At 42.5% G+C, this 24,559-nt stretch overlaps 1 protein-coding gene across 4 annotated transcripts; it reads left to right on the top strand.

Moving 5' to 3' along the window:
• Nucleotides 1-130: 130 nt before the first annotated feature.
• On the top strand, nucleotides 131-19,666 carry LOC115156698 (zinc finger protein 644). 4 transcript variants are annotated; one of them, XM_029704280.1, is made up of 8 exons: nucleotides 131-409; nucleotides 1,111-1,212; nucleotides 1,989-2,089; nucleotides 10,680-13,275; nucleotides 17,189-17,758; nucleotides 17,922-18,047; nucleotides 18,254-18,359; nucleotides 18,632-19,666. In XM_029704280.1, the coding sequence occupies exons 2-8, from the start codon at nucleotides 1,167-1,169 to the stop codon at nucleotides 18,825-18,827; spliced, it is 3,741 nt and encodes a 1,246-aa protein (XP_029560140.1). In that variant the 5' UTR covers nucleotides 131-409; nucleotides 1,111-1,166; the 3' UTR covers nucleotides 18,828-19,666. The 4 variants fall into 4 exon arrangements, with proteins under 4 accessions (XP_029560140.1, XP_029560139.1, XP_029560141.1 ...); XM_029704279.1 differs by having other exon boundaries at nucleotides 131-499; XM_029704281.1 differs by lacking the exon at nucleotides 1,989-2,089 and having other exon boundaries at nucleotides 131-499.
• The last annotated feature ends 4,893 nt before the right edge of the window (nucleotides 19,667-24,559 follow it).

Here is a 24,559-nt window from a genome sequence, read left to right as displayed (position 1 = left end):
AATCCATCTCGCTCCATCTTCTCCACTGCCGGCCAGTGAGCTTCCTCTCACTACCATATTTGGTAAAGAGTGGAAACGCCAAGCGGACGCTTCACATTTATACATCCGGTGAAATATCTGTCTTATTGTTATATCTGTGAAGATAGGTTTGCCAGCTCAGATTGGTCGGCAACTCAAAACATTATTAGCATTTTTTCGTTTTAACACAAAAATAATGAATGTATTGTAAAAATCTATTTCGAATCAAGCTGCTCGATAGACCGTTCGTTTATGTATTTGACAACTAGCTAGATATCTAAGCCATAGACCAGCTGATCGATTGGTGTGCCGCGCGTTGCGGCTGCCTCTTGACACCAAAAACGACTGGCAGGTTTCAAAACAACATGCATTGAGTGTTGGCTATAAAAAGGTACATGAAGATGTTATGCGTTATTTGAATATCCTATAAGACGATGAGTGGGGGGGAATTAGTGGAAAAAAATATTACAATGTTTAACAGGTAAGAGCTCACAACCGTAGCCTAGCTGACACGTTACTACACATCGAGGATAAAGAGGCTGTGTAATTGTGTAAAACAAACAAAAAATATCAAACATTGGGAGTAAATATTTATCTTGATTGCCAGTAATCATGTGCTACTATGACTGTGGAGTAGCTATAACTGTATCCGCAAGGTGTTCACAAACCCAAATGTGATCCAGACAGAGAAAAAAAGAGACGTGTGTGTGTGTATATATACATTGAATGGAAATGGCCATCTAACATGTCAATGTATTCGATTTTAATAAAATAACCATTTCAAACCGGCGATCAGTAGCGTCCACCCAATCTTCTACCTATAATAAACTAGGTAGATGATCATCAACTCGGGATTTTTCATGCAGCCTATCTGGGACAAACCACTTTCACTTGCGGGGGAAGCGTATCACGGTGACAAAAAGTTTATGAAAGATCACGGAAGTATAATGAAATGATTACTTACATTGTGAATGTTATATTATATCCCTAGTTCTACACTGGAAAAAATGTTGTGCGATTAAAAAGTGCACTCATTAATGCATTTGTGTCGTTCTTGTATTCCCTCTCAAAAAAATGGTTTAACCTACGTAGACCAAGGAAAATGGCGACTGTGAAATGGATGGAAGACGAAAGTGAACAATAATTCAATGCAACGACTGAAGTGCTTATCGTTTGCATTTACACCGTTCAAAGGTAACGTTTCAAGTCTTCTCTAACAATATTGTCACCTCTCGGTATTGCTCAAACATGTCCGGCGTTTTTTGTGTAGTTTTGGTGGAGGTTTTTGTTTTGGTATGGACATTATGGACTGGGTAACGTTAGGCTATTACAAGCGTCCAACAACAGGAAGATTTAAAGAGAAATAAAGCACCCTTGGATCTTTATGGGGCTCGAGGAACTATGTTGGTGCTCGAGTGTAAAGGTTGCGCTTTGTTTTGGCATAGCTGGGCTACAGTTCTGCAACGCATAGCTAGAAAGTTTACTATAGAACGCATAACTGTCAACTGCTCATCAACAACGTTACCCATTGGTCTTGAGCAAGGGGTGACCGATTAGCATTTTATTATAAGATATATGTTGTGACATGCATGCATTTATGGCTTGCTTCACAGGTGTCCTTAAATGGGCATATTTAGCCCGCTCACCGTGCTGTCGTCATGTACATGAGAAATTACTTCTTTTTTTTTATATTAAAAATGTATCTGTATATAGTGTTGTGGGGATTCAAACCCTCATGGGATGCATACCAGGGGTGTATAGAGCCCCACAGTGGAGGTGTCATAATACCCATAAAACCTAGCGGGCAAAGAGGGAAATTGTTTTTCCACCATTCATTTTTCCCATAGGGGATTTTAGAAACACTTAAAATAAGGTCTGTGTTTTGTGTAGGCTTACACTGGCGTGACGTTTTGATAACCATCTCTTGGACAGGGTGACTTATCAATATATTTGGGTGTATTTACTCTCAGATTCGAAATGCTCATTAACATCAAGGAAGACATCATGCAAGACTACAGATCCCTGCAAGCTCCTAGCTGAATCATCTCTCGTTGAAACCTTTGCTAAACAGGTATTGTGTCAAGCTTGCACAAGACATTTCACAGAATTGTCAGTTTAAAGAAATCTTGCCAATTTATTCATTACTACTGTTACCAACCGGCTCGTAACCCTTAACGAGGGAGACAACGTGGAGGTAAAACTATATACAAGTAACAATGGTGTGTGTGAGTAGATGCGTGCATAGATGGTGATAATGAGGGGTGCCAAAACAAACGAACACAAAGAAGCCCCAAAATGCCGCAACCAAAAAATAAGCGCGTCTGCGTGGAGAGAGTCTCCTTGATGTATGGGGGAAAGGTGTATTTATCCCCGGGACACACCTGAGCCCAGAAGTGTTCCATTTCGCTGACGACCCTCCCAGCTCCGCCCACTGACATCCTATTAAGAAAACGAGCAGAGAGAAAGAATTCGTCACCCCTCATAAAACCGGGGAACACCAAGGACACTGGAACACCACACCAACCAAAAAACTAGAAATGTAAATATTCAACTATATATATATATATATATATATATATATAACACCAACAAAATACCTTGTCCTCCCCAGACCTCAGCAACCTATGTGCACAGGAAGCAACCTTAAAGAGGGGGAGGGGAAATGAGGACAGCAGGGAACCGAAGACAGGACAACACAAACACAAAATAAGCAGTAGCTGGTCACGTAAATGACACGCATACGTCACAACTCTGGGACCACACGCATAAGAAAATGCATGTCCACTGATCAATAGGTTCCAGACACGTTCAGGAACAGGGTGCACGAGAGAGAGCGTCAGCAACGGCATTATCAGACCCCCTGTTGTGCAGCACATCGAGATGGAATGCCCATAAAGACAAACACCATCTCATTACCTGTGGTTAGGACACATCATAGACCTCAAGGTGAGAGGGTTATGGTCGGCGTAGACCACATTAGGTACAACACCCGACCTGATGTACACCTCAAAGTGTTGTAGCGCCCATATGAGTGCTAGCACTTCTTTTTCCGCCACGGAGTTGTTCAACTTATAACAGTTAAACTTCTTTGAAGATAAACTAACGGGCCTCTTAACACTGGACACATCTGCTTGCATCAGGACTGCACCTGCCCCGACCTGATTTGCAGAGGAATGACGAAGCCATGCGAGGAGCAGCCAGCACCGAAGGTGAGGTAAGCAGCCTCTCTGCGTCATCAAAAGCCTGCGACAGAGAGGAGACCAGACTTAAACCGACTTAGCTTTCAGCAAATTTGTCAGGGGAGCGACTATGGTAGAAAAGTTCCTACTGAAACAACGATAATAACCAATCGTTCCCAAGAAACGCATCAGTTCTTTAGTGGTTGGCGGTGGAAAAGCACAAATAGCTACCACTTTAGCCCGAACAGGACGCGCACCTCACCCTGCCCAGCTACCTTACCAAGGTACGTAACTGTCACCTGAGCAAACTCCCACTGTGCCAAGTTGATAGTGAGGCGACCCGCAGCCAGGAGGTCGAACAAGGCTTGAATACGGGACAGATGCTCCTCAAGTATCTGCTTCAACCAATACATCGTCCAGACAAACAGTGCCCCCGACCAGACCGGAAACAACCCTATTCATAAGGCGCTGTAAAGTGGCAGGTGCGTTCCGCTGGCCGAAACTCTTAACCAAATACGAGTTCAGACCGGAGGGTGTAATAATGGCAGAGATTTTGCGTGCCTTACGCGTCAGTGGCACCTGCTCACAAACTGCTACTCCGACCTGATCAACGCAGTCCTCCATCCGAGGAAGAGGAAATTAATTTGGCTTAGTGACACCATTTACCTTACGGTAGTACGTACAAAATGTGTTTGTCCCATCCGGTTTACTGACCAAGATACAGGGAAAAGCCCAGCTGGAGAAAGAAGGCTCTGCAATATCACTCTCCAGCATGTACCTGATCTCAGCATCCAGACAACGCTGTTTCTCTGAACAAACTATAGAACCGCTGACGGATGAGGTCAGCATCCCCAACGCCAATATCGTGTTCTATCAAGTTTGTACGTGTCGGCGTATCAGAAAACAAAACTGGAAAACTCAATCAGACTAACCAACTCGTCTCGCCTATCTAAAACATCCACTTTCTGAATTTTTCAATCTACCCTGCGGTATGCAATCGTTGGGGCCAGGGACATCCTCCTCACCATGCAAGGGCATAGCATGACAAAAAGAAGAACCCAGCGATGTAACAGTACCGAACAAAAGCTTGCCGCCATTGGACTCTGGCGCAGTGGAAACACTTTCTCTGGATTGATGTATCATGCTTCACTATGTGGCAGTCCAATGGACGAATTTGGGTTTGGCAGATGCCAGGAGCATGCTACCTGCCCCAATACATAGTGCCAACTGTAAAGTTTGGTGGAAGAGGAATAATGGTCTGGGGTTGTTTTTCGTGGTTCGTGCTGGGCCCCTTAGCTCCAGTGAAGGGAAATATTAACGCTACAGCATACAATGACATTCTAGACGATTCTGTGCTTCCAGCTTTGTGGCAACAGTTTGGGGAAGGCCATTTCCTGTTTCAGCATAACAATGCCCCCGTGCAGAAAGCGAGGTCCATACAGAAATGGTTTGTCGATAGGTGTGGAAGAACTTGACTGGCCTGCACAGAGCCCTGACCTCATCCCCATCGAATACCTTTGGGATGAATTGGAACACTGATTGCGAGCCAGGCTTAATCGTCCAACATCAGTGCCCGACCTCACTAATGCTCTTGTGGCTGAATGGATCAAGTTCCTGCAGCAATGTTCCAACATCTAGTTGAAAGCCTTCCCAGAAGAGTGGAGGTTGTTATAGCAGCAAAGAGGGGACCAACTCCATATTAATACCCATGATTTTGGAATGAGATGTGTGACGAGCAGGTGTCCACATACTTTTGGTCATGTAGTGTATTATGAGACTTGTTAAGCATATGTTTACTCCTGAATGTATTTAGGCCTGCCATAACAAAGGGGTTGAATACTTGGTCACTAAAGACATTTCAGTTTTTAATTTTTAATTTAATTTGTAGAATTTTCGAAAAACATAATTCCACTTTAACATTATGGGGTATTGTGTGTAGGCCAGTGACAAAAGTGCAATTTAATAAATTTTTTAAATTCAGGTTGAGGCACTATATATGAAATGTAATCCAACAACATATCAAACATTTCTGTAAACCAGTCATTTGATTTACAACTAGGCTAAATAACAGTAGATTTCTTCTCCATTGTGAAAGTGTTTACAATATCAAAAGTGATCCTTATCTACAAAAATATAAACTCAACATGCAACATATAAGGAAGTCAGCCAATTGAAATAAATTAATTAGGCCCTAATCTATGGATTTCACATGACTGGGAATACAGATATGGATCTGTTGGTCAAAGATAGAGGCGTGGATCAAAAAACCAGTCAGTATCTGGTGTGACCACCATTTAACTCATGCAGCACGACCCATCTCCTTCACATAGAGTTGATCAGGCTGTTGATTGTGGCCTGTGGAATGTTGTCCCACTCCTCTTCAATGGCTGTGCGAAGTTGCTGGATATTGGCGGGCACTGGAACACGCTGTTGTACACGTTGACCCAGAGCATCCCAAACTTGCTCAATGGGTGGCATGTCTGGTGAGTATGCAGGCCATGGAAGAACTGGGACATTTTCAGCTTCCAGGAATTGTGTACAGATCCTTGCGACATGGGGCCATGCTGAAACATGAGGCGGATGAATGGCACGACAATGGGCCTCAGGATCTTGTCACAGCATCTCTGTGCATTTAAATTGCCATAGATAACATGCAATTGTGTTTGTTGTCATTAGCTTATGCCTGCCCATACCATAACCCCACTGCCACCATGGGGCACTCTGACATCAGCAAACAGCTCGCCTACCTGACGCCATACACTTGGTCTGCGGTTGTGAGGCCGGTTGGACGCAGTGCCAAATTTTCTAACACAACATTGAAGGTGGCTTATGGTAGAGAAATTAACATACAATTCTCTGGCAACAGCTCTGGTGGACATTTCTGCAGTCTGCATGCCAATTCCACGCTCCCTTAAAGCTTGAGACATATGTGGCATTGTGTTTTGTGGCCTTTTATTGTCCCAAGCTCAAGGTGCACCTATGTAATGATCATGCTGTTTAATCATTTTCTTGATATGCCACACTTGTCAGGTGGATGGATTATTTTGGCAAAGGAGAATTGCTCACTAACAGGGATATAAACAAATTTGTGCACAACATTTTAGAGAAATAAGCTGTTTGTGTATATGGAACATTTCTGGGATATTTTATTTCAGCTCATTAAACACGGGACCAACACTTTACATGTTATATTTTTGTTCAGTATACAGTACAAGTAAAAAGTTTGGACACCCCTACTCATTCAAGGGATTTGTTATTTTTACAATTTTGTACAATTCTCTAATAATAATAATGACGACCTCAACTATGAAATAACACATGAAATCATGTAGTAACCAAAAAAGTGTTAAACAAATCAAAATATATTTTAGATTCTTCAAGGTTGCCACCCTTTGTCTTGATGATAGCTTTGCACACTCTCTCAATGAAGCTGGTCTCTCAACCAGCTTCATGAGGAATGCTTTTCCTGTCTTGAAGGAGTTCCCACATATGCTGAGCACTTGTTGGCTGCTTTTCCTTCACTCTGTGGTCCAATTCATCCCAAACCATCTCAATTGGGTTGAGGTCGGGTGATTGTGGAGGCCAGGTCATCTGATGCAGCACCCCATCACTCTCCTTCTTGGTCAAATAGCCCTTACACAGCCTGGAGGTGTGTTTTCGGTCATTTTCCTGTTGAAAAACAAATGATAGTCCCATTAAGTGCAAACCAGTTGGGATGGCGTATTGCTGCAGAATGACGTGGTAGCCATGCTGCTTAAGTGTGCCATGAATTCAAAATAAATCACAGACGGTGTCACCAGCAAAGCACCATCACACCACCACCCCATGCTTCACGGTGTCCTTTAGTAGTGGCTTCTTTGCAGCAATTCGACCATGCCAAGTCTATGTCTAAGAGGCTTTTAAACAGCTTCTACCCCCAAGCCATAAGACTCTTGAACATCTAATCAAATGGCTACCCAGACTATTTGCGTTGCCCCCCCCCCTTATTTTATGCTGCTGCCACTCTGTTTATCTATTTATAGTCACTTTAATAACTCTACGTACATATTACCTCAATTACCTCGACTAACCGCTGCCCCCGCACATTGACTTTGTACCGGTACCCCCTGTATATAGCCTGACTTGTTATTTTACTGCTGTTCTTTAATTATTTGTTTTATTTCTTATCTTTTTGGGGTATTTTTCTTACAAGCCGTTAACCAACAATGCAGTTAAGTAAGCATTTCACTGTAAGGTCTACACCTGTTGTATTCGGCGCATGTGACAATTTGATTTGATGAAGGCCTGATTCACGCAGTCTCCTTTGAACAGTTGATGTTGAGATGTGTCTGTTATTTGAACTCTGAAGCATTTATTGGGGCTGCAATCTGACACGGAACCCAAACCGGCTGTGCGCGTGCGCCATCGTGGATAAATGTATTTTGTCCACCCACACCAAACGTGATCACGACATCAAAACAATCTCTGAACCAATTATATTAATTTGGGGACAGGTCAAAATGCATTAAACATTTATGGCAATTTAGCTAGTTAGCTTGCACTTGCTAGCTAATTTGTCCAATTTAGCTGGCTTGCTGTTGCTAGCTAATTTGTCTTAGAATATAAACATTGAGTTATTTTACCTGAAATGCACAAGGTCCTCTACTCCACCAATTAATCCACACATAAAACGGTCAACCGAATTGTTTCTAGTCATCTCTCTTCCTTCCAGGCTTTTTCTTCTCTTGACTTTATATTGCGATTGGCAACTTTCATAAATTAGGTGCATTACCGCCACCGACCTCATCCGTCTTTCAGTCACCCACGTGGGTATAACCAATGAGGAGATGGCACGTGGGTACCTGCTTCTATAAACCAATGAGGAGATGGGAGAGGCAGGACTTGCAGTGCGATATGCGTCAGAAATAGAACTGATTTCTATTTTAGCCCTTGGCAACGCAGATGCTCGCGAGCAATGTGGGTGCAATAATTGAATAACACGCGAGCGGTGTGGTTAGCCTGTGAGGTGCAGTTAACTCTAATGAACTTCCTCTGCAGCAAAGTGATTTCTGGGTCTCCCTTTCCTGTGGCGGTTTCATCATAGCACTTGATGGTTTTTGCGAAATTTTCCGGCTTGACTGACCTTCATGTCTTAAAGTAATGACGGACTGTAATTTGTCTTTGCTTATTTGAGCTGTTCTTGCCATAATATGGACTTGGTCTTTTACCAGATAGGGCTATCTTTTGTATACCACCCCTACCTTGTCACAACACAACTGATTGGTTCAAACGCATTAAGAAGGAAAGAAATTCCACAAATTAACTTTTAATGCACACCTGTAAATTGAAATGCATTCCAGGTGACTTCCTCATCAAATCAAATTTTATTGGTCACATGTTTAGTAGATGTTATTACAGGTGTAGCGAAATGCTTGTGTTTCTAGCTCCAAAAGTGCAGTAATATCTAACAATACACACAAACCTAAAAGTAAAACAATGGAATTAAGGAATATATAAATATTAGGATGAGCAATGTCGGAGTGGCATAGACTAAAATACAGTAGAATAGAATACAGTATATACATATGAGTAAAGCAAAAATATGTAAACACTATTAGTGACTAGTGTTCCATTATTAACCTCTCTTGGACGGTTCACACTATTCACCAGCCAGTGAAAAATCAGAGCGCCAAATTCAAAACAACAAAATGTCGTAATTCAAAGTTCTCAAACATACGACTATTTTACACCATTTTAAAGGTACACTTCTCCTTAATGCAACCACATTGTCTGGTTTCAAAAAGGCTTTACGGTGAAAGCATAAAGTTAGATTAGGACAGGTACAACACAAGAAAAACCACACAGCCATTTTCCAAGCAGGAGAGGGGTCACAAATACCAGAAATTCAGCTAAAATTAAGCACTAACCTTTGACGATCTTCATCAGATGACACTCCTAGGACTTAATGTTACACAATACATGTATGTTGTGTTCGATAAGGTTCATATTTATATCCAAAAACAGCATTTTACATTGGCGCGTGATGTTGAGAAAATATTTTGCCTCCAATACTGCCGGTGAATCAGTACAACAATTTACAAAAATGCTCATCATAAACGTTGATAAAATATTAAACTGTTATTCAAAGAATTATAGATAACCATCTCCTTTATGCAACCGCTGTGACAGATTTCAAAAAAGCTTCACGGGGAAAGCACACTTTGCAATTATCTGAGTACAGCGCTCAGAAACATACACCAGGCAATACAGATACCCGCCATTTTGGAGTATTCTAAAATCATAAATTGCATTATAAATATTCACTTACCTTTGATCTTCATCAGAAGGCACTTCCAGGAATCCCAGGTCCACAATAAATGTTGTTTTGTTCGATAAAGTCCATAATTTATGTCCAAATACCTCCTTGTTGTTTGTGCATTCAGTAAGCTACTCCAAATGTAGGAAGCGCGCCCAAAATTTCATGACACAGTCCCAAAAAAGTTCTATTTACGTTCGTTGAAACATGTCAAACGTTGTATAGCATCAATCTTTAGGGCCTTTTTAACATCAATAATATTCCAACCGGACGATTCCAATGTCTTGAAAAATGTTTTGGAACACAGATGCCTCATCACGTGAATGCGCGCCACAGAACTCATGTCATTTTCTGAGTCACCAACTTCCCGGCTTTCTTGTTTGCTCTCTGTTCACTGCAAAAGCCTGAAACTAGGTTCTAAAGACTGTTGACATCTAGTGGAAGCCTTAGGAAGTGCAAAATGAACCCTAAGTCACTGTGTGTTAGATAGGCAATGACTTGAAAAGACTACAAGAACCAGATTTCCCACTTCCTGGTTGTATTTTTCTCAGGTTTTTGCCTGCCATATGAGTTCTGTTATACTCACAGACATCATTCAAACAGTTTTAGAAACTTCAGAGTGTTTTCTATCCAAATCTACTAATAATATGCATATTCTAGTTCCTGGGCCTGAGTAGTAGGCCGTTTAATTTGGGTATGTTTTTCATCCGGCCGTGAAAATACTGCCCCCTACCCAAGAGAGGTTAAAGTATCCAGTGATGTATATAGGGAAGAAGCTGGTTGAGAGAATGCAAAGTGTGCAAAGCTGTCATCAAGGCAAAGGGAGGCTACTTTGAAGAATCTCAAATATATTTTGATTGTTTAATACTACATGATCCCATATGTGTTATTTCATAGTTTTGATGTCTTCACTATCATTCTACAATGTAGAAAATAGTCAAAATAAAGAAAAACCCTTGAGTTGGTGTGTCCAAAGTGTTGACTGGTACTGTACATAAATACAATTGAGATCATATTTTGCAGCAGCTCCCAGAAGTAATGTATTTTTTGCTGTGCACCAACAGCAGGCACCACTGGTGGTGGTAGAGTTCTTAAAGGAGAGGTACCATATTTGGCAACGGTAGCCAGCTAGATGTTTGATGGGCAAAGTAAACAACTTTCTGCTCTGTTTTTTTTTTCTTTCCTAGAGTTCAGCTGCAGAAATGTCTGATCTGACCGGTATTGATGAAGAAGAGAAAGATGCAGATCCTGTGATTGACCCTTTAGATCTCTTTCAAGATCTAATGAGAAATCAGACGCCCTTGTTTATAGAAACATTGGACAGATCTCAGACTTCTCCTCTGAGAGAAAATAGCAGTGTCCTTGATGTTCTCTCAAACACAAATGCGTTGTCTGTGAATGAACCTTTACACCAGGCCTTCGAATCAGATGAACTCAACAGCTTGTCAACAGAAAAGGAGGAGGAAAAGAGTATTACTCAGTTGAAGACTGTGCAGGACATTGACACTACAGGGATATGGGGTTTCGATGTAGAATCTTCAGAGAACTCAATGGATAATTATGAGGGTCCCCTGAGCTGGGACCCTCAGAGAGAATTCATGCAGTTTCTGTGGGACGACCACGATGATTCTCCCATGGAAGAGCCACCAACGGCAGATCCTCCCCCAAACAGCCAAAGGAGAAGGAAACGCAAAATGGACATGGTGGTCATGGTAGATCCCTCAGAGGAACTGTTCTCTGATTTGAGCCTCAAGTCAACAAAGGGCGTATTTGATGAGGAGGATCTAGAAGACCCTGTTCCCATCAACAAGGTCCAATCCTTGAGAAAACGCTGCAAACCTCAATCACTGACAAGGAAGAAAGCACCATATCCCAATGGAACTGTAGAGGCCATCAAGCAACTTATTTTCAACGCGCCTGCAAGAAATCCACATGAGAAAAGCGTAGCTCACAGGCTTAAAACACTGAAAGGGAAACTGCTGACTGACTCTTGTTCAGAGGAGGAGCCATTGTTTTTTCCTTGCACAAAGTGCAACATCAATTTCAAAGAGAAGAACCATTTGCACCGGCACATGAGGACTCACACAGATCCGCCCAGTCTGATCAACATTCCAAAGCCTTTTATATGCAGAGAGTGTGGACAGTCGTTCCGCTTTCGCAATTCTCTCCTTCGTCACATGACCATTCACCAGGAGAGAAGAGAGAGACTCATGGAGGAGATCAAGGGCATGAATGAATTGAAGGATGAAGGCACAGATGCAAGGCTACAGTGCCCCCAGTGCACTTTTGGAACAAATTGTCCGAATACATTTGTTCAACATGCCAAGACTCATGAGAAGGACAAGCGGTACTATGACTGTAAGAATTGTAACTATATGGCTGTGACTGTGTTGGAACTTGAGAGACACATGAACAAAGAACACAGTCTCTGTAAAAACCTGGACGAACCAGATAAACCCAGAGTGTTTAGGTCAAAGGAAGATAAAACACCTCATTCCTACTCCTGTAACCATTGTTCTTATGGCACCTCAAGCAAAAACATCTTTAAAAATCATCTTGAGATTCGTCATAATCAGACATACGAGGAATATGACGTTTTCCAGAGTAGAGATAGAAATGAGGATGCACAATCGCCTTCTGAGAAGCACTTCCCCATTAGGAAACCCACAGTAGTAAATTCATTTTCTTCAGAGCTGACATCAAAATTATCTGTGAAAAAACTGGCTTTCAGAAAAAGAACAGATTTTCCTTGTGATTCAAATGACATTTCTGATCTTTTCAAAAAGGATAAGGTAGTTCACAGAGCGCAAAGAGGCTTCAAGTCTCAAACCACAGAGTCAAAACTTGACAAGTCAATAAATAATCTATTGTCTCGACAAAGACGTGGCAAGCAGAGGAATGAAAAAAATGATGTCACCACAGGATTTTTTTTTGTCGAGGGCACAAATGGTGACCATAATCATGATTTTGGACTAACATTGTCAGGAATTTCAGAAAATCCAACTTCTTCTTCAAATGGCCACAAACATTTATTGGCATCTAAATTGGAGAATAATATCTTAAATTCTGGCTGTGATTCCAGTATAAGTGAAGGTAATAGTGCAGACCTCAACAGCAAGCATGTCTCTAAACTTGTCGTAGAAATGCCAGTTATGAAAAAATCACCTTCCAAAAGAAAAATGTCCACCCCTTATCGCAATACTATTGACCAGGACTCTTACTTAATTTTACCGAAACATTTGCAAAGTCAGAAAATGCAAAATATGGTGGAGGAGATGGAAGACAGTGATAATAAGGATGTCTTTCAGTATAGTGATGACACCACAAATGCCACCAATAAAATTCTCGCTAAAAGTGAAATCAAGCAAGAGAAACCATACATTGGTAATTCCTTTAGCAGAAGAATGTCTATGAAAGGAGTCCTTGGAACCTATGAAGACCTGTTTGAGAAAGGTCAAGACAGGAATTCTCAGCAGAAGCCTGTTGTCAAGGAAGAGTGCTTAGAAACACAGGTTTTTGGAGAGAACCTTGCGCCCAACTCGGTGCCACTAAGTGAATCCTTTTTAGATGCTGATTCAGAAGGGGGTGGGGAGCGGAAGACCTGTCCTTACTGTCCTGCAGAGTTCGAGTCAGGTGTGGGATTATCCAATCACGTGAGAGGGCATCTGCATAGAGTTGGACTGAATTACAATGCACGCCATGTGGTATCACGAGAGCAGGTGGCTTCTCAAGACAGGAAACCTCGCATCCGTCGAAAGATGGGTGCAATACAACTGAAAAAAGGTACTATTTTCCATTCTTTTTCCTTTATTTTCCTTGATCTAAATTAAGCATTGGGGGGAAAAATCAATAAATCCAGCCATTAGGTTATTCTCTATCATCATCAAAAAAAGTGGTTTATAACATGCACAATTAGAAGCATCGATCTATATAGATCAAGCGTGACTAAATTTGAGCCCAGTAACCTTTTTATGCTCACCGCATCCTCCTTCGATTGTCTCGGCTGCCACGAAGAGCCCCCACCTGCTGATCTGTACGAAGTGTGTGCGTCCCACTGGCGATGTACTTTGCTGGACATGATAGCTGTTCTTGGTGGCGCATCATCACTTCAAACGCATTCCGTCGTGGTGTAATCGGTTGGCCTACTACTGGTAGTACCGGTAAAAATGTAAGTTATGAATCGCAAATCAACGTACAGCTGACACACTTCGATTTCATCAATAACATTTGACTTCAATTTGGTTGTCCAAAATACTATCAGCTTGCACTGCGTCTTTGCTGATGAATGCCCTGATCTCTGGCCAGTGAATTGGTAAAATTACATTGTTGTTCCATCTATTAATCACTTCTAATAGATCTGAAAATGATGCAATAACCATGAATTTAACCGACTGTTTATAATGAGGGACGTCCCACGTTTAACCTGGACACACAAATAAACTCAGCAAAAAAAGAAACGTCCTCTCACTGTCAACTGTGTTTATTTTAAGCAAACTTAACGTGTAAATATTTCTATGAACACAAGAAGATTCAACAACTGAGACATAAACTGAACAAGTTCCACAGACATGTGACTAACAGAAATAGAATAATGTGTCCCTGAACAAAGGGGGGGGGTCAAAATCTAAAGTAACAGTATCTGGTGCAGCCACCAGCTGCATTAAGTACTGCAGTGCATCTCCTCATGGACTGCACCAGATTTGCCAGCTTTTGCTGTGAGATGTTACCCCACTCTTCCACCAAAGCACCTGCAAGTTCCCGAACATTTCTGGGGGGAATGGCCCTAGCCCTCACCCTCCGATCCAACAGGTCCCAGATGTGCTCAATGGTATTGAGATCCGGGCTCTTTGCTGGCCATGGCAGAACACTGACATTCCTGTTTTGCAGGAAATCGCGCACAGAACGAGCAGTATGGCTGGTGGCATTGTCATGTCAGGATGAGCCTGCAGGAAGGGTACCACATGAGGGAGAAGGATGTCTTCCCTGTAACGCACAACGTTGAGATTGCCTGTAATGACAACAAGCTCAGTCTGATGATGCTGTGACACACCGCCCCAGATCATGACGGACCCTCCACCTCCAAATCGATCCCGCTCCAGAGTACAGGCCTCAGTGTAACACTCATTCCTTCGATGATAAACGCGACTCCGACCATCACCCCTGGTGAGACAAAACCGTGACTCGTCAGTGAAGAGCACTTTTTGCCAGTCCTGTCTGGTCCAAACCCACCAAACGGTGGGTTTGTGCCCATAGGCGACGTTGTTGCCGGTGATGTTTGGTATGGACCTGCCTTACAACAGGCCTACAAGCCCTCAGGCCAGCCTCTCCTAGCCTATTGCAGACATTCTGAGCACTGATGGAGGGATTGTGCGTTCCTGGTGTAACTCGGGCAGATGTTGCCATCCTGTACCTGTCCCGCAGGTGTGGTGTTCGGATGTACCGATCCTGTGCCGGTGTGACACGTGGTCTGCCACTGCGAGGACGATCAGCTGTCCGTCCTGTCTCCCTGTAGTGCTGTCTTAGGCGTCTCACAGTAGGGACATTGCAATTTATTGCCCTGGCCACCTCTGCATTCCTCATGCCTCCTTGCAGCATGCTTAAGGCACGTTCACGCAGATGAGCAGGGACCCTGGGCATCTTTTCTTTTGGTGTTTTTCAGAGTCAGTAGAAAGGCCTCTTTAGTGTCCTAAGTTTTCATAACTGTGACCTTAATTGGCTACCGTCTGTAATCTGTTAGTGTCTTAATGACTGTTCCGTAGGTGCATGTTCATTAATTATTTATGGTTCATTGAACAAGCATGGGAAACGGTGTTTAAACCCTTTACAATGAAGATCTGTGAAGTTATTTGGGTTTTTACGAATTATCTTTGAAAGATAAGGTCCTGAAAAGGGGACGTTTCTTTTTTTGCTGAGTTTATTTTCAGAGTAGCTTCCCTAACACCGCTAAATGTATTAATTTTCCCAAGTTTATCATAGGACATGAACAGAATGCATGAGTGATTCGTATTTCCTGCAACTTTCTGAAGAGGCAACGAGAATGCCCGTGTGTGGGTGCGTGTGCGTGCGCAGTACGCATGTCTAACTCTTTGTATAGACATTAGCGATGATGCTAATGAAAACAGTCTTCTGGTAGATTGAAAGGCTTTCCCAAAAACCTTCTCAATTAAATGTTAACTACAAAGTAGCCTATGCTTACCTGGCAGATTGATATCATGATTGATGAAAATAATCTAGTGGCTATTTGTTTTGCAAACTCTACCATCACATGTGCACTATAAAAACACAGCTTAACAACAGCCTCTTGCTCGGTGCACACTTGAATTAAAGGGTAACTACACCCAAAAATCAATTTCTAAGATTTTTCGCAGACCTCAAAAGTGGACTCCAATTCTGTTGTTTTTCTAGTAGTGTGATTTTTTGAGAGCGAAAAAATGGGAAACCAGAAATCTGGAAAAACAAGAGAAAATGGAATCGGACAAAAAATAAAACAGATTTTATAGGTCCCTACCTTTTATAATAATTTTAAATACATTTAGGCTATGTTAAATCAGAAAGATATAATACTTAAGACTGATATAACCCTTTTATTTGATCATTTTAACCTTTAACACATTTTTCAAGATGTGGGCTATTTACTTCATTTTTCAGTTTTAATAAAATACATAATTTGAAGAACAAACATTGCGGCAATGCATATATTGCAGTAAAACTGTAAGTGAATGTAAAGAGATTTGAGGATTTCACATTTTGTGGTCGTGTCTTCCAAGTTGTTTCCGCGGGTCGCAAATAGCAAAATTAGCATGACACAAGCTGAATTAAATGTAAAAGGCATTGAAAATAAAAAGCGTGGGGTACACACGTTAACATTTCGTAGAGATACGCTTGTTTTTGGGAGACGTCTTTGAAAAATAACAGGAACATCGCATTAATATGAACAGCGTATACTAAAATATGGAAAATACTACGTCTTGTTTCAAAATCATCATCTTGCCTACCTTTTTTATATATTGTTTTATGTCCTCCGGATTTGAGAAGAAAGATGACGAGTTCAATGGTGAACCTGTCTGTAACCTTAATTCTCACACAGCATCCAGCCTAGCTGATGCCATGCTATTTTCCTGATTTATGACCACTTTTTTTTCTGTGTTCTCCATTGTTTTAAGCACCCTAATTTTGACCATTCTATAAGGGTAAAAACTCCAATAGGTTTAACAGATTATGATAAGAGACACAAGGTTTGGACCATTTGTTTTCTTAGAGGATTATCTACACAATTAACATGTTATTTGAACCATTGTTCAAAATATGCGTTTTTGATTGGACACCCTACAATACACTTTCAGTCATTTCAATTGTAAAGTCTTAATACACATTACCACAACACATTTTCCCAATATGAGAGGTAAACTCAAACTATTCATTAATTTCGCTGTGTATTTCGGATGGAATCAAGACATTAGAATGTACCAGAGGCCGCCAAAATAGAGCCCCTTCGGCAAAAACTCCTCGCCCTCATGCCCAGGGAACCTGGCTGGTTACTTATAATATTTGGCTTGCTACTCTATGTACTTGTGGAAAACATTACTCAATAATTCGTTTTTTTTGTCTTTCATTTTGAATGGGGATGGGTACTAATTTCCTTGGCATACAAAGAATGTTTTGACCAATTATTTCTGCTGTGTTGCTATGTTTTCAGCACCCAAGTTTGAGTCTGAGGGCGCTCCTGTCCGAGGGCACTCCTGTCCACTATGTGGGGACTCATTTGATAATAAGACTGGGCTATCTAACCATGTTCGGGGCCATCTGAAACGGCTCGGAAAAACCATTGCCACTAAGTCCAAGTCCCCAATGTTGTTGCTCCGGGAGCTGATGCGTGACAAGAGAGAGTTCCAGAGAGCTCTGCAGATTCTGGGCAAGAAACGGATCCCCTCCCATTCCAGAATCCCCTCAAAGCAGGTCACCTCTAATCACCTGACACCCCCTAAACAGAATCCCATTCAGAACCTCTACAACAATGCCAAACCACTGGTGCCCATGTATTCTCTATCAGGGGAAACATTGGATAAGAAACAGGCAGAGACTAAGTTGGAGGTAAAGGGTTCACTCTCGAGTGCCTTGATAGGAATTCTGAAGAAGAGGAAGTGTCAGGAGGACTCGAAGTTGAGGACTTCATCTCAAACGGCAAGAAGCGCCCTGGCAGTTTCCTCCACCAGCGAGTACAGTAGAGGAGCACAAGTCAACTCAACACTCTCAAACTCTACATCGGGTGAGACCAAGGCTAAATGTAAAGTTTGGGATAAAGGGCTGTTAACCAAAGACAAAATATTAGCATGAAAGATGTGAATGCCAAATGGATTATGTTTGCGTGCAAAACCATTGCCGATGTGGTCAAAAATGTGACTTGATTTTCATTCAATATTGTTTCACAGAGAAAGGTGAATTCAACAGGAAGGTGTGTGTCCATTGCAAGGCAACCTTCCATAGCGGTGTTAGTCTGTCCAATCACTTGCGGGCATACGCAAAACGAAAGAGCACTGCCTTGCTGGAGGGAACAAGTAAGTGCCTTCGTCATCAGCGGCAGATGTTCACAAAGTAACATCACTACTGCACATTTCTTACAGCCTTACTACTGTACAGTGAACACAATGATTTCCTTAATGTCACTGCCTCACACAGACTCCCTGCCTAAGTGCACACATGGTCACCAGTCAAGACTGAACTTACCTGAGCCTATTGCTCTGCCCTGTTCTTAATGTTTCAGCGTATGACTGTAAACAAAGGAGGCAGAGATCAAGGCCTGGTTCCAAGAAGAAGATGTCCCCCACTATGCCACACGCACCGGAGGAGATGTATAGACTAACCTGCAGGTACTCTGTACCTCATCTTATATGCCACAAAGTTTGACCACATACTGTCTATGCCATTGGTGTAAATTATTGTATTATTCATTTACATTTTTACTACTCAGATTTTAAGTTGGGGCGAAGCTCTATTCAATGCATTATTTGTAGTGATGCTTTAAAAGGAATGTTAAGCTGACCAAAGATATTTGCTTTCAAAGAGTTGGTTGAAGCATCTAAGTGTCTTTGAGGCCCACTTCTGAATGGGGGGGGTCTTATTGTGTTTGGATCCTCTGCAGATTCTGTGACCTGGTCTTCCAGGGCCCCTTGTCGGTCCAGGAGGACTGGATAAAGCATCTACAAAGGCACATTATGAATGCCAGTGTCCCTCACACAGGAGCAGGCATGAGGGAGGTCACCTCACTGCCCAGGGACCCGTCCTACCCCACCTCTGACAGACAGACCCCGTCACTGGCAACTCACACTGCCTCCTAAGCCAAGGTTTTAAAAAAAGTATATATTTTGGTTCAGCCGAGTGTATGTGTTTGTACATGGGATGTTCCTTCAATTTTATACAGTCATAATTGAAGAAAAAAAATGGCCACTACTACAACACACAATTTCAGGAGTTTGACTACCTAATCTCTTACAACACATTTTTATTTTTGGTATATTGTTACATTTTATCAGCATTTTAAATGTCCCATGTTAGGAATATGATTCCATGTGGGCTGACTGTTTTCTTGTGTTTATGCAGTAATGTAGTGTGGAAGCCATTTCCAATAGAGACAACTCTTACCTCAGATTATTCAATTCTCTGTCCATTTGGTCCAGTTTGGGAGCACCCTTTATCTGTATAATAATATATTTACATTTATGCTACACATGAAAATGGGACAAATACAATCCTCTTCTGTATTCAACTCATGATCATATTGCTACCATTTGTTTATGCGTGGAGGGGATTCTGGGTAAAAAAAATGGATAGGAAATCTGCCTGAGGATTAGTTGATGACTATCAATATCGGTAAGTATGGCGTGTGAGTTAATCACAGAACTTAAGGTTCAAAACACAGATGGCTTTTTTTGGGGGGGTGAGAGTGTCACAGACAGCAGTTATCTGCATATTAACTCAAACTCCTAAATGAATAGGGTTTATCAGTCACAGTTTGTGTTCTCGATGATGTCACAGCGTGGATTGTTGCTGCCTTTCATGAATAACTGTCACCTGTATTTAATGTTTTTAAATAATTTGCTTAAATGTATATCATACCGATATTATGCTGAAACAATTTTTTGACGTTCTAAATAAAACTATGGTTTTGTCATCTGGATTGACCTGTTGGTGTTTTCTTTAGCAGTGGCCCACTGTTGTACTGAACAAAAATATAAACGCAACATGTAAAGTGTTGGTCCCATGTTTCATGAGCTGAATAAAAGATCCCAGAAATGTTCCATACACCAGTGGTGTGAAGTGCTTCAGTAAAACTACTTTAAAGTACTACTTAAGCAGACTCACTAAACACAAATGCTTTGTTTGTAAATTGGAGTGTGCCTCTGGCTATACGTAAATGAATAAAACAAGAAAATCGTGCTGTCTGGTTTGCTTAATATAAAGAATGTGAAATGATTTATACTTTTACTTTTGGTACTTAAGTATATTTTAGCAATGTAATTTACTTTTGATACTGTAAGTATTTTTAAAACCCAATACTTTGACTTTTACTCAAGTTGTATTTTACTGGTTGACTTTCACTTGAATCATTTTCTATTATGGTATCTTTACTTTAACTGAAGTATGACAATTGGATACTTTTTCCACCACTGCCATACACACAAAAAGCTTTTTTCTCTCAAATGTGTTTTTATCCCTGTTTGTGAGCATTTTATCCTATGTCAAGATAATCCATCCACCTGATAGGTGTTGATAAGAAGCTGATTAAACATCATTACACAGGTGCACCTAAAAGGCCACTGCAGTTTTTTTTAACACAACACAATGTCACAGATGCCTCAAGTTCTGAGGGAGAATGCAATTGGCATGTTGACTGCAGGAATGTCCACCAGAGCTGTTGCCAGATAATTTAATGTTCATTTCTCTACCATAAGCCACCTCCAATGTTGTTTTAGAGAATTTGGCAGTACGCCCAACCGGCCTCACAACCACAGACCACGTGTAACCACGCCAGCCCAGGACCTCCACATCTGGCTTCTTCCCCTGCTGGATCGTCTGAGGGGGCATGGGGTGCTGAGGACTATTTCTGAAAACTCATTCTGATTGGCTGGACCTGTCTCCCCAGTGGGTGGGCCTATGCCCTCCCAGGCTCACCCATGGCTGCGCCCCTGCCCAGTCATGTGAAATCCATAGATTAGGGCCTAATTTATTTATTTAAATTGACTGATTTTCCTATATGAACTGTAATTCAGCAAAATATTTGAAATTGTTGCGTTTAAATTTTTGTTCAGTATAGTTTGTCTATGGCTGCGTTACAGGTAGACTCGGCTATATGACATAGATGCAGGAAGTAAACAGCATAGTGGGTCGATTTCTGCAACAGCTAAATTGAGGCTCAACTTCTCAGCTGTTTTGGTCCCATGCACAGAAGTCTTGCATCTCACTCATCTCAATAGCTGCGATGCTACTCGTGGCAATTTCGCTCTCTACATTTAACACAGGCAGCCCTATTCTGCCCAATTATTGGATAACTATCTGATTGGTCAAAATACCAATTAGTGCAGCATTTCTAAAACTTGGTCCTCAGGACCCTAAGGTGCACAAGTTTTGGTTTTAGCCCTAACACTACACAGCTGTTTGTAATTATAATTATCAAATTTGGATGATTAGTTGATTATTTGAATCAGCTGTGTAGTGCTAGGGCAAACACCAAGGACCGTGTTAGGGAAACCCTGAATTAGCGGCAAAAGGATCGTTATTAGGCTGCCTGTGTAAACGCAGCTATTGATGGAAAGATTGCTGTCATCCATTAACTAGGGGCTTGATTCAATCCGTAGAGCTGAAGATTTGCGCTACTCTGCATTCAATAATATCTATTGAAATACTTTCCAACTGGAAAAAAAAGTCCACAGTTAAAGATGGGTGTTTGTGCATGACATTTTCCACATAAAACAAAAATGACTACAAGTCCCCAACTACTTGATATCTAATGGCTCTTTCACACTCAAGTAAAACAGGTATTCTGTATTAGTTTAGGATAAGCAAAGTGGAGATGTTGTTTCCTACCTTCACCACCTGGGGGAGGCCCCTCAGAACATCCAGGACCCAATTCACAGGGCGGGGTTGAGACCAGGGCCTTATTAAGCTTAATGATAAGCTTGGAGGGTACGATGGTGTTGAATGCTGAGCTGTAGTCAATGAACAGCATTCTTACATAGGTATTCCTCTTGTCCAGATGGGATAGGGCAGTGTGATGGTGATTGCATCGTCTGTGGACCTATTGGGGAGGTAAACAAATTGAAGTGTGTCTAGAGTGACAGGTAAGGTGGAGGTGATATGATCCTTGACTAGTCTCACAAAGCACTTCATGATGACAGAAGTGAGTGTTACGGGGCGATAGACATTTAGTTCAGTTACCTTTGCATTCTTGGGTACAGGGACAATGGTGGCCATTTTGAAGCATGTGGGGACAGCAGACTGGGATAGGGAGAGATTGAAAAGCAAGCAAGACGTCGGTGTCCGTGACGTGGCTGGTTTTCCTTTTGTAGTCCGTGATTGTGTGTAGACCCTGCCACATACGTCTCGTGTCTGAGTCGTTGACTTACGACGCCACTTTGTCTCTATACAGACATTTTGCTTGTTTGATTGCCTTGCAGAGGGAATAACTACACTGTTTGTATTCAGCCATATTCCTAGTCACCTTTCCATGGTTAAATGCGGTGGTTCACTCTTTCAATTTTGCACGAATGCCACCATCTATCCACAGTTTCTGGTTAGGGTAGGTTTTAATAGTCACAGTGGGTACAACATCTCCTATACACTTCCTTATAAACTCACTCACAGAATCAGCGTATACGTCAACATTATTCTCTGAGGCTAACCGGAACATATCCTGGTCCGTGTGATCAAAACAATCTTGAAGCGTGGATTCTGATTGGTCAGACCAGCGTTGAATAGTCCTGAGCACGGGTACTTCCTGTTTGAGTTTCTGCCTATAGGAAGGGAGGAGCAAAATGGAGTCATGGTCAGATTTTCCGAAAGGAGGGCGGGGGAGGGCCTTGTATGCATTGCGGAAGTTAGAGTAGCAGTGATCCAGGGTTTTTCCAACACGAGTGCTACAGTCAATATGCTGATAGAATTTAGGTAGCCTTGTTCTCAAAATTGCTTTGTTAAAATCCACAGCTACAATAAATGCAGCCTCAGGATATATGGTTTCCAGTTTGCATAAAGTCCAATGAAGTTCCTTGAGGGCTGTCGTGGTATCGGCTTGAGGGGGGATATACACGGCTGTGACAATAACCCAAGAGAATTCCCTTGGGAGATAATATGGCCGGCATTTGATTGTGAGGAATTCTAGGTCAGGTGAGCAAAAGGACTTGAGTTCCTGTATGTTGTTACAATTACACCATGAGTTGTTATTCATGAAACATACACCCCCACACTTCTCCTTCCCAGAGATATGTTTATTCCTGTCGGCGCGACGCGAAAAGAATCCAGGTGGCTGTATCGACTACGACAGCATATACTGAGAGAGCCATGTTTCTGTGAAACAGAGTATGTTACAATCCCTGATGTCTCTCTGGAAAGCAACCCGTGCCCTGATTTCGTCAACCTTGTTCTCTAGAGACTGGACATTAGCGAGTAATATACTCGGAAGCGGTGGGTGGTGGGCGCGCCTCTGTCTTTCTCTTTTCCAGCTGCGTTGTTTTGGGTCAGCCTCTGGAATCAGTTAAAATGCCCTGGGTAGTTCAGACAAAGGATCCACTTCAGGAAAGTTGTATTCCTGGTCGTAGTGCTGGTAAGTTGACATCGCTCTGATATCCAATAGTTCTTCCCGGCTGTAAATAATAACACTTAAGATTTTCAGGGCTAACAATGTAAGAAACAATACAGAGAAAAAAACGAAATACTGCAAAGTTTCCTAAGGACTAGAAGCGAGAATGCCCTCTCTTTCAGTGCCATATTTTCAGGCTTTGTAGTTGTGTTGTGACAAGGTAGGGTTGGTATACAGAAGATAGCCCTATTTGGTAAAAGACCAAGTCCATATCCTGGCAAGAACAGCTCAAATAAGCAAAGAGAAATGACAGTCCATCATTACATTAAGACATGAAGGTCAGTCAATCCGGAAAATTTCAAAAACGTTGAAAGTTTCTTCAAGTGGAGTTGCAAAAACCATCAAGCGCTATGATGAAACTGGCTCTCATGAGTACCGCCACAGGAAAGGAGTTACCTCTGCTGCAGAGGATAAGTTCATTAGAGTTACCAACCTCAGAAATCGGCAATTAACTGCACCTCAGTCTGCAGCCCAAATAAATGCTTCACAGAGCTCAGGTAACAGACACATCTCAACATCAACTGTTCAGAGGTCATGGTTCACGGTCAAATTGCTGCAAAGAAACCACTACTAAAGGACACCAATAAGAAGAAGACTTGCTTGGGCCAAGAAACATGAGCAATGGACATTAGACTGGTGGAAATGTGTCCTTTGGTCTGGAGTCCAAGGTGCGCGGTCACAGCCCGGGACGTTACATCCCAGCTCCCCGCAAGTGCCGTGCTAGAGTGGGCATCCAGCCAGGAAGGAGTATGCCTGCGCAGCACATCTGGCCACCAGTGCATCTCCTAGGCCCAGGCTACCCTGCGCCTGCTCTACGCACGGCAGGCATCAGTCCTCAGCACAGCCCTGTTCGCCCTGTGCCAGCACTCCGCCCGTGCAGGGCTACAGTTACAACCCAGCCAGGATGGGTTGTGCAGGCTGTGCGCTCCAGACCTCCAGTACATCTTCGAGATCCGGTCTATCCTGTGCCTGCTCCCAGAGCCAGGCCTCCTGCATGTCTCCCCAGTCTGGTGAGTCCTGTGCCTGCGCCCAGAGCCAGGCCTACTGCAAGTCCCACCAGTCCGGAGCCGCCAGAGCCGCCCGCCAGTCCGGAGCCGCCAGAGCCGCCCGCCAGTCCGGAGCCGCCAGAGCCGCCCGCCTGTCCGGAACAGCCAGAGTTGCCCGCCAGGGTCGGCGGCGAGGGACCCTGCTTTGGAGGCGCAAGTGGTGGAGTGGGGT

Source organism: Salmo trutta, chromosome 21 (genome assembly GCF_901001165.1).
Source record: "Salmo trutta chromosome 21, fSalTru1.1, whole genome shotgun sequence".
Lineage (NCBI taxonomy): Eukaryota > Metazoa > Chordata > Actinopteri > Salmoniformes > Salmonidae > Salmo > Salmo trutta.
The sequence above is the reverse complement of the archived record's forward strand: the minus strand, read 5'-3'. Positions and strand labels throughout refer to the sequence as shown.